The sequence below is a fragment of the Heliangelus exortis genome, chromosome 8, assembly GCF_036169615.1.
Source record: "Heliangelus exortis chromosome 8, bHelExo1.hap1, whole genome shotgun sequence".
Classification (NCBI taxonomy): domain Eukaryota; kingdom Metazoa; phylum Chordata; class Aves; order Apodiformes; family Trochilidae; genus Heliangelus; species Heliangelus exortis.
Genome location: NC_092429.1, coordinates 1168780 through 1184338, shown reverse-complemented (window position 1 = coordinate 1184338; position 15559 = coordinate 1168780). Strand labels below are relative to the sequence as shown.

General features: G+C 51.9%; 2 protein-coding genes across 4 annotated transcripts in view; both read right to left on the bottom strand.

Annotated features, from left to right (window-relative positions):
* Positions 1-2225: 2225 nt before the first annotated feature.
* DIRAS3 (DIRAS family GTPase 3) lies at positions 2226-4609 on the bottom strand. Its single transcript, XM_071749788.1, has 2 exons — positions 4189-4609; positions 2226-3116 (listed from the first exon to the last, which is right to left on the bottom strand). The coding sequence occupies exon 2, from the start codon at positions 3030-3032 to the stop codon at positions 2436-2438; it is 597 nt and encodes a 198-aa protein (XP_071605889.1). The 5' UTR covers positions 3033-3116; positions 4189-4609; the 3' UTR covers positions 2226-2435.
* Positions 4610-11264: 6655 nt separating this feature from the next.
* Positions 11265-15559, bottom strand: part of WLS (Wnt ligand secretion mediator) — a 34223-nt gene continuing 29928 nt past the window's right edge. For all 3 annotated transcript variants that reach the window (XM_071749868.1, XM_071749866.1, XM_071749867.1), the window contains exons 11-12: positions 13892-14045; positions 11265-13279 (exon numbers count right to left, since the gene is read on the bottom strand). In XM_071749868.1, coding sequence (XP_071605969.1) covers positions 13170-13279; positions 13892-14045 — 264 coding nt within the window. In that variant the 3' untranslated portion in view covers positions 11265-13169. The remainder of the gene's footprint in view (positions 13280-13891; positions 14046-15559) is intronic.

Sequence of the window (15559 nt, the reverse complement as noted above, 5' to 3'; positions counted from 1 at the left end):
ACCTCAGCATCTTCCCCCCCCCCAGGCAAGCCCCTGGGACCTCCTCTTGCTGCCAGCAACCCCCCCATCCCTGGTGCAGGAGGGACTCAGCCTCTTGGGTTCCTGGGGTTCTGCCAGAGCCCAGTGAGCTCCCCAGCACCTCCAGGGAAAGCACCAGGGGCACAAGGAGACCTTGCAGGAGATCTCTGCTGTGCCAGGAACTGCAGCCCCACTGCCTCTGAGCAGGCACTGCCTGCTGGCTCTGGGAGCTGTGCAGACATTCTGAGGTCTCCTGGCACCTTAAAAAGGCTTAAATATTAAATGACTTACAGAGGGTTCCAAAGGCTGGAATGGAACCCAAATAGTCTTTGCAATAATGAGTGCCAGAGGCTAAAAATTGACCCAGAGAGAAACACTCTGTCACTGCATGGAAGGGAAAGGACAGATCAAAATCCACACCTGAAGTCAAGGAAGGGAAAAACCCAAGAGCTGTGTCCCAGCACAGCTGCTCTGGTTGCACCCACAGGCACCCTGGCTGCAGCAGAAGCCCTGATGCACACAGCAGGAACACAGAGAACATCCCCAGCAATCCTGGTGGGACCTGCAGATCATCTCCAACCAGAGCCATCAGGTGCAGAGCCTCTGGAGCAGCTGGCAAATCCACACTTCATCTTGGCAAGGAGGAGAAGTGTTCCAGGCAGCACCAAATGCCCACGCAGACCTCAAAATCATAATGGGGAAGATTTTTCTGCTGAATTAAATGATATCAGGATTCCAGCTCTGGGGCCAAGCTCCCCTGACACCCACGGAACTGCCTGAGCCCTCGTTTTTGTGTAGGAAGAGCTGGAGGAGACCAGGAAAGCAGCTCAGGGAGGAGGCAAGGGAGCACCAGGAGCAGGCACTGATTGTAGGAGCTGCTCAAATATGCAAGGTATTAACATGGATCCCAGGCTCACAGCTTTGTGTTAAAGCCTGCAAGAGAGGAACAAAGCCTGGCTGAGAGAACAGGCCCTTCTCCAGCATCCTGCAGAGAACAGCAAGAGTTATTAATAGACACTAATGCCCTCAGACTAAGAAAGTCTATGTACTCTCCAGCATCTCCCCTTCCATATTTTGTTCCTCTTCAACAATAAACCCCACTTCACCAGAAAAGGGCTATAAAAAGAAGCAATTCCTCTCTCTCTCCCACGTCTCTTGCGTCAAGACTCAAACCTACAGAGCAGTCCTCACAGTCTTCTGCTTGCATTAAGACAGACACAAAGCAGAAAATCTGTGGCACGGCAAATACTTGTTTTTATTTTCTTGAACTCTTCCTCAACCACGCACTGCAGATGATGCTCCTCTCCCCTGTCTCTGCTTAACCAGAGCTACAAAAAATAAAGGGAGGGGAGGAAGACAAGAGAGGGACTCAGCCCCCATCCCCAGTCCTTTTGTTTTGGGAAGTGCCTGCTCAAAGTTTGTCTGAGAAGAGTTGGCTTTCCACACGCAACTTCCAGGTGCGGATGTTCCCTCCTGGAGCTGTGTTCTCTGAACCCACGGCTCTCAGGTCTCCACTAAAACCTGGGTGACACGGGTGAAACAAGAGAGGGGAAGAAAATAACCATGCAAGGGGACTGCAGGAAGATTGCAGAAGTTGCTCCTGCCAGCAGAGCAAGGGAAGGCAGATTGCCAGGATAAGCAGCTACTACATCAACTGGTACTTCAACACCACCATTACCTTAATGAAGGAAGCAGCTCCTGCCCAAGGATGCTGAGAAGCTCCCTGGATCTGGAGCCAGAGGACACAGAACCTCAGTGAACAGGGGACATCAGAGTCCCCAAGCAGCCTGACTGCAGGTACAGTCTGGGGGAATGCACAGGACACAGGAAAACTTCTACCCTGGGAAAGCTGTGTCTGTGGTGGGGAAGCCACCCAGAAATTAAATCCCTTGGAGCCACTTACACACTCCTGGGCAGTGCAAGTGCCCAGATTCCTTATGGATATGTTCTGCTCAGTCCAAATGCCATGATTCCTTAAGGATATGCTCTGCTCAGTGCAAATGCCCAGATTCCTTAAAGATCTGCTCTGGTCAATAGATTCCTGAAAACAAGCATACCTCTTGCAGATACAATGATTTCTTTCAAGCTAACCAGGCTGGAAATGCTTAAAAATCAGCATGTACTCAGAGGAACAGAGATGTTTGTTTCTGACTGACATTTTCCCCTTCTGTACACCTCTTGCATTAAAAACTTCTAGTCGAGTGGGATTGCTAACACTGAATGTTTATTGTTTTAAAAAAATACACATGCAGAAAGCCATTCTCTTTGAAACCAACACATAAAATAACCCGGTAGGTATTTTAAAGAAAAGCAACAGCCCTGTGAAGGCCTGTATTCACCTGAAACCTCCAGCAGAACCTATATTCTGTGGGAGCCCCAGCTGCACCATGCAGTGGTGTGAGGCCAGCCAAAGTCAGTCACATCACAGAGCACTTGCCTTGCAGTTTATCTTTCTTTTTTTGCTGCTTGGATTTCTTGCCATCCACCTGGAGACTGACAGTTCTCCTCTTCTCCAGATTCAAGAGCTCCTGGAAGAGCTCCTGCACGTTGTAGTTCATTTTGGCTGAGGTCTCCATGAAGGAGCATTTCCACTTGCTGGCTAAGGCTTGCCCCTCGCTGGCATCCAGCTCCCTCTGGGTCTCATCACTTTTGTTACCCACCAACATGATGGGGATTTTTTGGATGTCCCCTTTAATCTGGCAAATCTGCTCAAAGATGGGGTGAAGATCTTCCATGGACTGCCTGCTGGTGACCGAGTACACCAGGATGAAGGCGTGCCCTTTGGATATGGACAGCCTCTGCATGGCAGGGAACTGGTGGCTCCCCGTGGTGTCAGTGATCTGGAGGGTGCAGATGCTCTTGTCACAGCTGATCACCTGCCTGTAGGTATCTTCGATCGTGGGGATGTAGGTTTCCCTGAAAGTTCCCCTGACAAAACGAAGGACCAAGGAGCTCTTGCCAACCCCAGCTGCTCCAAACACGACCACCCTGTAGTCATTGCTTTGTTCAGGCATCTTTCCTGCCCGCCGATCCAAGGGGAGATTTTAGTGGGAAAAGCTCCGATTCTTCAAGTTTGCACAGCCCTCTGTAGGGGGGGCCTGCGGAGAAGAGAGGGGAAAGAAAGGAGCAGGGGGAGAGAAAGAAATCGTTCACACCGTATCAATAATTTTATTTACCATACCGAAACCAGCCATTAATTAAGTCACTCCCCTCCCATCGTTTGTTCGGTCTCTTGTTGTTTTTTGTTATATTTTTTTTTTCCTCGCGTTAAAGAGAAATAAACCACTACTCACGTGTATTCCCTCCCTTTCCCCGCACACTGAACGTTATGGGAAACGAAAAGCCTTTCATTCACCTGTAGCCATCAGCTCCCACCGTCCAGCGAAAGGAGCCCGCACCCTCCTGCCAGCAGCGGGGAAGCCACCGGCCGGAGCCCCGAGGCTGCGGGGAGGGAACGGGGGAGGCTCGGGGAGGCTCCGCGCCCGCCCCCGCCTCCGCCCCCCGCGGCCCTGCCCAGCTCCGCTCCCCCCGGCACCGCTCCCACAGCCCCTGCCTTGCTCCCACCTCCTCCTCCTCCATCTCCTCCATCCACCCCGTTGCCTGCGGGGCCCCGGGAAGCGGCAGGAGCTGCCGGAGCGGTGCGGGATGGCTGAGGGGGGATGGCGGCTACCGCAGGCGGGAGCGGGGCTGCCCCTCCGGGCAGGGGACCTGGGTGCTCTTCTGCTTCAAAATCACCATTAAAAAAACCCAAAAAACCAACCCACCTGAAAAGCCCGAAGTAAATAATTAAATAAACAACCGCCCTGGATCTGGTGGTCAAGGCTGTGGGAGCCAAGTTTTCGGCGCTCCGTCCCTCTTAATTCCACGCATAAATCAACGCTGCTCTCCTGCACCACCGACACGCACACGGACACGGATACACAGGGATACACACGGACACGGATACACACGGACACACACGGACACGGATACACACGGACACGGATACACAGGGATACACACGGACACGGATACACACGGACACACACGGACACGGATACACAGGGACACGGATACACCGGGATACACAAGGATACGGTTACACAGGGATACACAGGGACACGCTCTCCGGTGCTGACAGACCTTGCCGGCTTTCCAGCCTTCCCTGCTCGCGTTTAAGGCTGATTTTACCTTCTGCGCTGAGAATCCGGGATGCTGCTCCTGCCGCGCTGCCATGGGAGGCAGCAGCGGTGCCTGGGGTACTCCCCACCAAACCCGTCCGGCTACGGCTGACAACCGATCCGGTTGGCAAACCGAACACGGGTGTTTCACAGCCACGGGCTGTATTTCTCCTCACTGATCCAATATTCCCCCAAAACACCGCCCCTGCCCCTCCACACAGGCTCCCTCAGCCCGCACAGCGCCCGGTGCCTGTCAGCAGCCCCGCAGCGGCCGCTCCCGCCGCCCTCACCTCCCGTCCCGCCTCGGCACCACCTCCCCGCCCCGCTCCGCCCAAGCTACCGACATGGCGGGGAGGAGAGGGTGCCGGGCTTCCTGCTGCCACCTCCGGGCTCCGACAAGCCCTTCCCCGGCCCCTCCGTCCCTCTCCCGCAGGGGCTCCCCAGGCGCGGGGCTCCGCTGAGCCGCTGCCCACCCTTCCCTCCCTCCCTCCCTAAAATGGCCGCCGGCCCCCGGAGGGAGCTCGGCACCGACACCCCCGGGAAAAACGCTTCTCCTGGCCCCCCGGGGCCGTACCGACCCCACCCGGGAGCCTGTCCCCTCAGGAAGGTTGATAGGGACCCCGTTAGTGGGCAGTGGGTGCGGGTGAGGCTCTGCGGGAGCCCCGCAGCGCTGCGCTGCCTCTGCCGGGCTGGGTGGCCGGAGGACTCGGTCCCTGCTGGGCAGGAACAGGCTGCTCCTATCAGCCTGGCAGGTGGGGAGGTTTCCCCACGTTTCCCCATGTTTCTTGCCCCAACAGCAGCATCTCCCACCGCGACCATCAAAACCATCCCTGTGTCTGACTGGGAGCGGGAGGAGAGTGGATCCCTGCCTTGCCGGCGGAGATTATTTTTTCTCTAGAAATTTTTTGGGGTTTCTTTCTTTTTTTTCTGAGTGTCACCTCCAGCTTGGACCAGAGCTTCCCACCTGGAAGTCTGCAAAAAGCCACAGGTCCCTGGGTGACCATGGAGCAGTCTTCAGTGGGAGGAGAAGATGGTCCTTGCCAGCACCCCTAGACGAGACCAGACCCTAGGGAAGCTGCAATCTGAAAAAAAAGAGGAATATGCCGATTTTAAAATGTGACAAAGAGTATTTGAGGTGTTCTGCTGCCAGGACGTTCAGCAGGAAGAGAAGCGAGGGGGTCAAAAGTCCCTGTGGAGAGCTCAGCTCCGATTGAGAGGCTCAAAAATGGGGACACCCTTGGTCTTTAGGGCCTGGCTGTCTTCTCCGTGGCTCTCATGCTCCCCAAGGTGGTGTTTTAAGAAGCCCTTTTTGCAAGGCTTCACTCTTTTATTTTTATTGTTAAACATGACAAAGTCCCCAGCCAAAGGGGCTGGTCCTGAGGACCTCCCTGTGCCACCAACCCCAGGAGGGGGTAGTCCAAGAGCTCTTTTCCTGTTCTGAATTATTACTGAAAACATGGTTAAAGAGGGTGCTGTAAACATTTCCCCTGATTCTGTGGGCTGCAGGGCATGGTTTGGGGAATGACAGCTCTTAAAGGGGCAAATAAAATGCTTTGGGAAGTCTATAGGAATGTGGCTGTCCCCAGGGTCTGCTGCAGACCACCTGCCCTGTCCTCCTGCCCACCCCAACCACACGGTTCTCCATGGTCCTTTGGCACATCTCGGGCACCAGATTTGCTCCCTTGCAGTCCCCTACTCCTCCTGTGCTCCCCATCCAGACCAGCAGTGCCCATTTCACAGGATAAATCCTTGAGGAAGTCATTGCTTATCCCACGACCTGTGATTCCCAGAGCTGTAATTAGATCCTCCTCACAGCAGGGCGGATTGGGATGAGTACACAAGCTTCTGGCTGGGGCAAGCTCAGGTCTGTGTAGCTAAAGGGTTAAATCCGTCACATTTGTCACAGCCCTTCCTAGAAAGCTTGGAGCTGGGGAAGTGAGGGATCCCTCCCTGGTGGGATGCTGCTCTGCCACCTTGATGGATCCGGAGCAGCCAGAAACAGCCCTGAAAGCCAAGGGGAGGAGGTTAAGGTTGCCTGGATCCGGTGACTTGCAGAGTCATGAAATTAATGCAGGAACTAAAAGAGGAAAGACAGGCACAGCCTATACACTGACGCAGGCTGTGGAATAATTACAAAGAACAATTTGGCAGCAGTGGGTGCCTGCTTCCCCTGGGAGGATGTAGGCGAGGAGCTGTGCCCTTCCCCACACAGCCCAAAGGCAGCAGCATCTCTGAAGTCTCAGGCTGTTCCCCTGCACTGGTGCAGAGGCTGGAGAGCAAAATGCTTCTAGGGGAGCTCAGAACAATCCCGGAGCAGAGGGAGCGTGCCTGAAAAGGAGGAAATGTTGACAAAAGCACAATTTCCACTCCTAAAGTTTTTCTCCATCCCCAAATCCAGTTTCTGCAAGTGCCCAACTCACCCAACTCACAGTGGCTGTGCCACTGGAGCAGACCAGGAAAAACCCTGTTTGCTGGGGTTTATGAACAGCTTGGTTTTGCTCATGGCCAAGCGGCTGTGGCTTCTTTAAGGCAATATCCCACCTTTTCACCTCTCCCCAGAAACCTCACCCTGCTTCACCGTGGTGGTTTTATTCCCATCTTCCCTGTAGGCAACAGACTTCTGCAAGTTTATGCCCTGTAAGGATAAGGCATTAAAATAAATCCTCAGACCTGGTGGGGTGGACAGCTGCAAACTCTGCAATCCCTTTTCCTTGGCACAAGGGGGCTTGGAGCTTGACACCAACACACTGCGAAGTGCTGGAGTGTTTCCCAGGGCAAACACCTCCCCTTCCAGCCGCCAGCTCCAGCCCCTGCACCACGGGAATTACTGGGTGTTCAGGAGCAGTTGTAGCTGTTCAGTCGGGATGAGGGCAGGATCAAGCAACAGAGAGAAAATGCTCCAGTCCCTTTATTGAAACCATTTCTGCAGCTGGATCCAGGGTCTGGTTGGGTCCTTTCCCACCAAGCCCAAGGCTGGGCAGAGGCAGGACAGGGTCACAGCGTTCAGAAACCACACGAAGGTTTGATTTTGGTACCTTGTCCCTGCCTGAAAGGGAGGCTGAGGAGGCTGACGTGCAGGAGGCAGGAGGCAGGGTGCAGGAGGCAGGGTGCAGGAGGCAGGGTGCAGGAGGCAGGGTGCAGGAGGCAGGGTGCAGGAGGCAGGGTACAAGAGGCAGGGGTACAAGAGGCAGGGTACAGGAGGCTGAGAGTGCAGGAGGCAGGGTACAAGAGGCAGGGGTACAAGAGGCAGAGCAGGCTCCCCTGCTCCCCATGGAGAAACGTGTTGGCTCCTGTGTGTACAGGAGGAGGAGCTCACACTTTTTTTCTCAAGAGCTGTGAATGCTTTTCATACTTCCTGATGCAGCAAAAAGGTGTTATTTTTTTTTCCCACAGCAGTGCCTGCTGGATTGGATACCTGCCCACCTTTGTTCCCAGCAGTGGTTGGGGAAGAGCAGATCTGTGCCAGGCCCCAAACTGGCTTTGCATGAGGAGCTGGTTAGAGCTGTGCCAGCCCTTCCTGGCAGCATGGAAGCACTGCTGCTGCTGAGAAACCAAGGAATGACACCCCAGCACCAGAGACAGGATGGTGCTGCTGCTAATGAACCACTCCCAGCAGGACTGGGCTGTCCCACATCACCAGCAGGGCAGTACCTGATGAGTCCAGAATCCATTGGCACCGCCTTGTGCCAGGCTCTGAGGCTGCAGGTGAATCTCTGAGGGCTGAAGAGGCAATGCTTCCCTTTCCAGGTAGTTTCTCCATGCTTTGAGAAAAAAACAAAATCGGTGGAAGGGTCCTGAAGGTGCTGAGAAGTCGGGATGGATTTCCCATTCCTCAGCTGCTGTACAGCTACACTTGATCAGGTGGCTGTGCCTGGGATTTTGCCCTTCTGACTCTTCTCCAGGGAGTGTAGGATGAACAAAGCTGTGAGTCAACTTAGCAGAGGCAACAGAGGGAGAGGATCTCCTTGGAGAAAGGATGGAGAGAGACCTGACCTGTGCAGTGTCCCTGTTTGGGTGGGGCAGACCCACTGAGGAGGACAAGGCCAAGAGATGCTGGCTCCGTGCTCTGCTCTCCACCAGGATCTGCTTGGGCTGGAGCTGACAACAACCAGAGGCCTTTGAAATGGAAATTTGAAATGGAAACCAGCTGCTTGCCAGAGCCCCTCCAGAAGGCAGAGAGCAGAGGGAGAGGCAGAGTCTGCTGCTGTGCCCGGGAAAACTGCCTGGGGATGGTCTGGAGCCAGGAGCTGGTGCAGGACAGAGGTGGGGACCCGCCAAGGGATGGGTGAGGATGCTCAGATCCCTTTTCTGCAGGGACTGTGCCAGAGATTGTTTCTGCTGTGTCAGGACTCCCTTGGGACTCACAGGGATTGCACAAGAACATACTTTCCCGGGTTACCAAACCCAAGCACAGCTCCTCACTGCTTGTTTATCCATGTTTACAGTGGCAAATTCCCCTTTCCCACTACTTTATTATGAAAAGCAGAGGACGTGTGCCCATGGTGCATGTTGCATCCAGAAAGGATCTCTCCTCCAAGCAGTGCTGATACTCAGGGTTGCAGTTCAGCCTGTGAAATATTTATCAGGAAATGTTCCAGAGGGGCTTATCTATTTTTGAGACATAACATCCATCTCATGTGCAAGCCTGGAAGAAGGTCCTTCCCTCTGGAAACCCTGCAGGGCTTTAAGCACAATGAAAGCAGGATGGAAAAAAAAATAGAAGAAAACCAGAGATGCCTGCTTTTATACTGGTTATAAACTTTCCTTGACTCAAGATAATGAAATAGCCAAAGGCTAGCACAATATTTAAACCATCTCAGCCAGGAACTCCCTGCACGGAGCCACGACACGTCAGCTCAGCTGAGTCAGAAACACACCCAGCCTGGCCAGCAGCCTCTGCCCTGCTGGGGGAAGGTTTGGGTTTGCTCTGTGCAGCCCCAGCTCCAGCCTCACCTCCTGCCCACGTCAGAGGTGAAGATGCCAACAACTCCGTGACGAGAACCTGGGATTTGATTTAAAACTCAAGGTCTGAAACCTGATGCAGGTATTGATTTCCTATGCCAGTCTCCAACAAGGGAAAAGCTCAAAGAGCTATCAGCTCTTGGACTGTGTAATGCCAGGTGCTGAGCAGGAGAGCAGGGCTGTGAGACATGTCTGTGTGCCAGCCACAGAGCAGAATCCTTCCAAAAATAAACCTGCTGTTGCTTATTGCTTATTTTACCCCAGTGGAAACACAGGGGCTGTGCCTCAGCTTTGAGAGCAGGAGGGACAGTCGTGTACAGCAAGAACAGGAGTGGATCTGAGCAGCCATCCCCAGCAGCTCAGTCTCCTGCACTTCTTTCCCCAGCAGCGCAGCCCACACTTTATTTTTATCATCATGAAATCCCAGACAATATCCTTGGGCTTCAGGATTTGTGGTGGGAGAGGGGACACATTTCAGTTTCCCACCACACACTAATTGCATGGGGACTGCTGGGGAGGGGGTTTAAAAGGGAAAAGGAGTAAATGCCAGCACCTCCCTCTCCCCAGCCAGTGCTGACAGCAGCACCCAGACCTGGGGAGAGACTCAGATTCCTGCTGGGACACAAAACCCCACCCAGTCACAAGTTGGTTCTTCCATTGTCAGGCTAGGCCAGACCCATCCCACAAGCCTTGCTGTGAGCTTGTGCCCAGCAGGTGGGTGCTGAGACAGCCAGGGGACCTTCTACCATTTCCATCACCCTTCCACGAGCCTTTCCTACACCTAATGTAGCCTTCCAGAGGGATGGACACCAGGAGCACAAGCCCAGTTTCTCCCCCAAACATCATCCAAGTGCCTCAGCACAGATTTGGTGTGGTTCCTTCACTGGGGATGGGTTCCCCAGGAGGGAGGAGCACAGGGAGCTCTGGGCATCACCCCAGGTTCCTGGTGGAAGGAGATGAGCCCAGACTGCACACTGACACCTCACCTTGCACTGGCACCACTGGGAGCAAGGAATGAGCAACAAGACTTCCCTGGAGCCTGCTGCAGCTCCTCACTTTGCTCTTCAGTCCCAGTTTTAGAGCAGCAACTCTGGTCCCAGATTTTTCTAAGAGACTGCAGAAAGGAGGTTATAAAGAAAAACAAACTGGACCAACCCAAGGCCAGTTGCTGACCTCAGAAACTGAGGTCCTGAGCTCACCCCTAAAGATCTATCACAACCCTTCCCCTTCTCCTACTGATTTTGGCTCAAATAAACTCCCGGGTGGTTTTTCCCATTCCTCTCCCCTCCTCACCATGTCCCTGCCCAAGGACCACAGAAGCACAAAGCTCCTGGGACAGTGCAGACCCTGAGCAGGAGCTTGCAGGCAACGATAGCCTCCACTCTCCTTGCCTCCACATTTTTCGAGGCAAGGGATTTACTGCTTTATATCCATCTGCTGAAGAGCTGTGTGCTGCTGGCTGCAGAGGGCAGCAAAGGCCTGCCACGGCCAAGAGCCCGACTGCCTAACCTGGGGAGAGAAGCTGCGTGGGAGGGTGCTGCAGTGGTTGGTTGGTTTGTTTTTTTTTTTTACAGTTATTTAAAATTCATGAAATTTTCTCTTTTGAAATTCACTAGATCCTGGAAGAGCTGCAGTGCCCCCAGTTTGCCTTTGAGCAGCCCCCAGTTCCTCACCACTGCTGCCAACACAGCAGGAACGGAGCCACCGGCTCTGCCTGAAACCCAGCAGCTCAGTTCCCCTTCTCACCTCCCCTTTTGCCAAGGGGACAACGGGCACTTCAGGCTGTTGATCCTGAAATTAATCTCTCATCATCCCATTTCCCCCACCCGGGATGGGTGGGGAGAGGGGAGGCTCAACACCCCCTGGTCCTGCTCCTCCTCATCTTGTGGGCAAGGGGAGCTGCAACCGATGCTGCAGAGACAAGGCAGAAATCTCTCTGCTGAAGATTAGCCTGAAAGCAAAGGTTTTAAGGGTTAAAAAAAACCCTTAGTGTGTGAACATTCCAAGCAGGGAGAAGATTCTCCAACCCTCTGCCCCAGTGACAAGCTGCAACAGCCTTGAAGTGAAAGAGAAGCAAAGAAGAGCTACGACTTCTCAGGCAGCCAAGCAGACTGACCACGGATCCACAATATCATGTATTTTATTTAAATTAACAAACCTACACGTTTTCCAGATTGCTTAAAGCACTCTGTAAAAACTCAACTGGACCTAAACAAACAAACAAAAAAAAGAATATATTTTAATAAGACCCAGGGACTATTTCTGAGACATATGAGTAGGGCTTAGGAATGAAGAAATAAAAAACCCACACGCACGCACGCACACAATACATGCGCCCCCCGTAAACAAATTGTTAGTGTCTGACACAAAATTTTGGTTTTTAAAGCTGCAGCTCCCCATTTGTAAGGAGCCTTTACAAAACAAGAGGCTCTACTAAGCTGGAAGAAAGAAACCACGGACACATCTATGGGAACAACATAAATATCACGTAAGGACCAGACGTAAAAAGGGCGTTAAAGTTGCAAAGTCGAGCACTCAGCCAGGAACCTGCTGGAGTTGGGATTGGTTTTAATTTATTTATGTGTAATGTCATCTAAATTTTAATTTAATTCATTTGTAATGTAACAACTCTGCGAGTAGGAGCACTGTTTGGCCCTACCAGCACTTCCTTTCCTCATCTAAACTGCTACAAGTTACCTTTTGCCATCCCAGTGCTTCTTCCAAGAAGTGTGCCCTCTCCTTGCCCAATTTTTTTTTCTTTTAAACTATTTTCTTTCAGCACAGTGGCACTGTCACCCCACTTTACAACCCCCAAACTTGTTTTTAAAAATGTAGTGTTTCAGTTCAAGTATACAAAAATCACCCCAAGCTACCTCCTCTCAGGTAGCAGTCAGCACTTCTCCTGTGCTACAGGGACTTCAGGTGCCCAGGCATAGCAGCACTTAAGGGGCTTCAGCTGAATCAGTGTTCTGGCCCCATTCCCTGCTGGAGTGGGAAAAAAAGGAGAATTAATTGAACACTGGCTGAATTTTAGAATTTTTATGAGTCCAAGGAGACCATGTCACCTTTCCTGGGTCAGTGTTGATAACTGTCAGGGTCTTTGGAATCCTCCCCCTTCTCTCCCTAATCTCCAACCTGTCAGCAGCAGGCAGCACCACCAAAGTCTCATCTTTTAGGGACAAAAGTGGGAAGCTGAGTTTCAAGCAGTTAACACAGGCATTAACTAGTGCCAGGTGAAGAAGATCTCTGCAGAGTCAGTTTCTCTTCTGGGCCCTGGAAGAAAGTGTGTCCTGAGCAGCACAGACCTTTCTGGTCATGTTGCCATTAACTCTTCTATTAACTGGTCCCCAGCAGGGTCCAGTTTACTCTTCCATCCCATACTGGTTACAATTCCCCTCGCCCTGGGAAGTCTGACAGCCAGATCCCCCCCCAGGCACAGCACAGGGGTGAGCAAGCTCATAGCAAAGAAAAAACCCAAAAAAGCCAAAAAAAAAGCAAAAGATTCACATTAGTATGTGACAAGCTGATTTTTCCAGTCCCTGGAAGAACACACCTTGACCAAGTGTGCTCCACCCTGGCTGTGCAAGGAGGAGCAGGACTGCCCAGCTCACAGGGATGGGAGCCTGGAATGCACCATCCCTCCTGGGGCCTTTCTTGTCTCCCCATGGCACATCAGCAGCGTGGAAATCAGAGAGCCATAACCAAAAGGTGAGAGGGAGGAAGATGGCAAAAGGCAGGGGAGCCAACTGAAAACTGCCCCACGGCAGCTCTACCCCTTCCTGACCTCGACTTTGCAACCTTAATGCTTTTCTAGCAGGCTTTACGTGCTGGAGTGGAACACAAGATACATAACCCTCCCCCCAGAAGTAACTACACCATAGTAAAGAGTTTACAAACGTTCTGCTGGGTGTCACTGCCTGGTGAAAATACACAGGGGGGCTGGAGAAGCAGGTTAGGTCCAAGAGGTCTCCTGCCAGAGGGCAAGGTGTGGTCCTCTGCTCTCCACCCCAGTCTGGGTCCCAGCCAGTGTCACTCCTGAGCCTCCTTGCGTGCCAGCTTATAAACCTCTGTGGGTCCATCCACGTGGGTGATGGTGGTGGTGAGCTGGAGCTCCTCCCCACTGTTTACTCCCAGGTCACCTGAGAAACAAAAGCTACTCTGTTAGCCTGGCCTCACAGGGAAATATTTGACAATATTTATTCTCTTCTGCTGGTTGTGTCTGGGACAGAGGTGAGTTTCTCTGTAGCAGAGCTTCTCACCCTGTGTGGGGCTTAGGTGCTAGTTGGGGTTACACTGCAACATCCTTCCACACTTTCAGGAGCTACCTGGGCTATGGACTGCCCAGTATTTTTACAACTGCTTTCATCTGCAGTTATTTAAATATTTAAATACAAGCACATCAGCAAAAGACAATTTCCCTGGTACTGAAGACTACAGATAAAGGAATCCAACAGCATTGCCCAGATTTCTATTTTCTCCTCTCCTCATCCCTCCATTTGAGCTACACAATTACAACCAGGCAATGCTAAAAACCATCTGGAAGGTTTTAGCCTTGGCTAAACACTCCAACCTGTCTAACCTAGGCACTAATTAAAGTGCCCGCTACGAAAAGAAAAACCAAAATCCATCATTTGCATAACACTTCCATGTGCTGAGCCTGCACTTCGGTTAAAAAAAAAAAAAATTGCACAAAAGGTATTTTATATTGCTTTCTAACCACAAGAATCCTCAGCTGATGTAGAGGCATTTACCATTTGACTGATCTTCACCATAATTCTTGTGTGAGGGGGCGTAGAGGAACATGAGAGCGAAGACGTAGAGGTTCCACATCCCGTAGATGCCAGTGAAGAAGGCACTGTTCACTTGGATGGTTATGTCCCCCCACTTCCAGTGGCCTTCTGTCACCTGCCAGGGAGAGAGCAGACACACACGGGCACACCAGTGAGACCAGGTTCTGTAAAAACAGAGAACTGACCTGCTAAAGCTGTAACTTGGAAGTCAAGCAGTAAGAATTTAAGAGGATGGAGTAAAGGGTGTGTAGGTGCAGAAGTCAGGCTGGGATTCTCCTCTTCAGCCTTCATCTGCAGGGAAAAAAAATGGTCCTAACAAAATGAGTGCACGGGGATTTCCTTAACTTTGATTTATCACTCTTAAAACGTGGCAAAGGGTCTCCTACTCTGCCACAAATCCCCACCACAGTGGATGTGTTCAGAAAGGGCACTGCCTAGGAGACAACTGGTTACAGCTGAAAACATCAGTCTTCTATAAACAGAACTTCTAGGGAAGAACCAGCACAGATAATGCAGAGCTGATGTGCTGCTGCTGCCCTGGGAGGGGGGCCTGGCTGACAGCACCAGCCTTTGACACACAGAGATGTGCCAAGAGACATGAAAAGACCATCAATAGCAACACAACTTGAATCACCAATAGCAACACAACTTGAATCATCAATATTAACAGTACTCAGACACACAGGCTGCTCACACTCAACTTGGTGGCTCCCCCATTAAAGAAGACATAAGGGGGAAAGATGAAAACTAAAAGTAGGCTGGAAAAGGGCAGCTGGACAAAATCGTTCAGCAATGGTTATGGCCACCAGCACTCCATGAAGAACTGAGTTGCCACGTGGCATTCCTCAAACCCTTGCTTCAGGTAACAGGTTTTTAAAAGCAAAATCACCCACTGCTGCATTTTCCACCTTGCACCTCAAAACAGCAGCAGTGCAGTGAGAGAGAAACTGCTCCTGCACCCGTAACTCTGGGCTTGTGTGGCTGGACCCAGGGCTCTCCTGAAGCTGCAAGCCCCCCATGCTCAGGAACAACCAGAACACCTCTGAAACAGATGCAACCTTAGAAGTTACTTGGAATGAACCAAGTTTAAGGTTTAAGTAGTGATATAAGCTCATTTGGGATGAAACTGCTCAGAATAAATAAGCCCCGAGAGTGCTGGGAACAGCAGGGTTGCAAAGTCAACCCCAGGAAGATGGAATTCTGTTGTTTTCCTGTGGGCACCCAAAGCCACCAGATTCTTTCAGTGTGAACAGCCCACTTTCCCCTCACCAAGTTCTCAGAAATGACTAAACCCTGTTGGCTGATATTTCAAAACAGCAGAGCCCCAAACCTTCCTGTGAGCCAAAGACCATTGGGGCTGATTCGGCCTCAGCAATTTTTACGGTGGTGCTTCAAATAAAGGAGAACAATTTCTGAAAAAGCAACTTCCTATCAACTCTGCTTGTTACAGGCATGCCTTGTCTGAAGAGCAAGCAATCTCATCCCTGGAGATACTCGAGGTGAGACTTGAGGAGGCTCTGAGCACCCCAATCTGGGTGAGGTGTCCCTGATACTGCAGGGCTTGGACTGGGTGAGCTTTAGAGGTCCCTCCCAACCCAAATCATTCTGTGGTTCCATGATGTTGTAAGT

Coding starts and splice junctions, on each gene's coding strand:
- DIRAS3 (XM_071749788.1), bottom strand. CDS start 3,032: ATGCCTGAACAAAGCAATGACTACAGGGTGGTCGTGTTTGGAGCAGCT.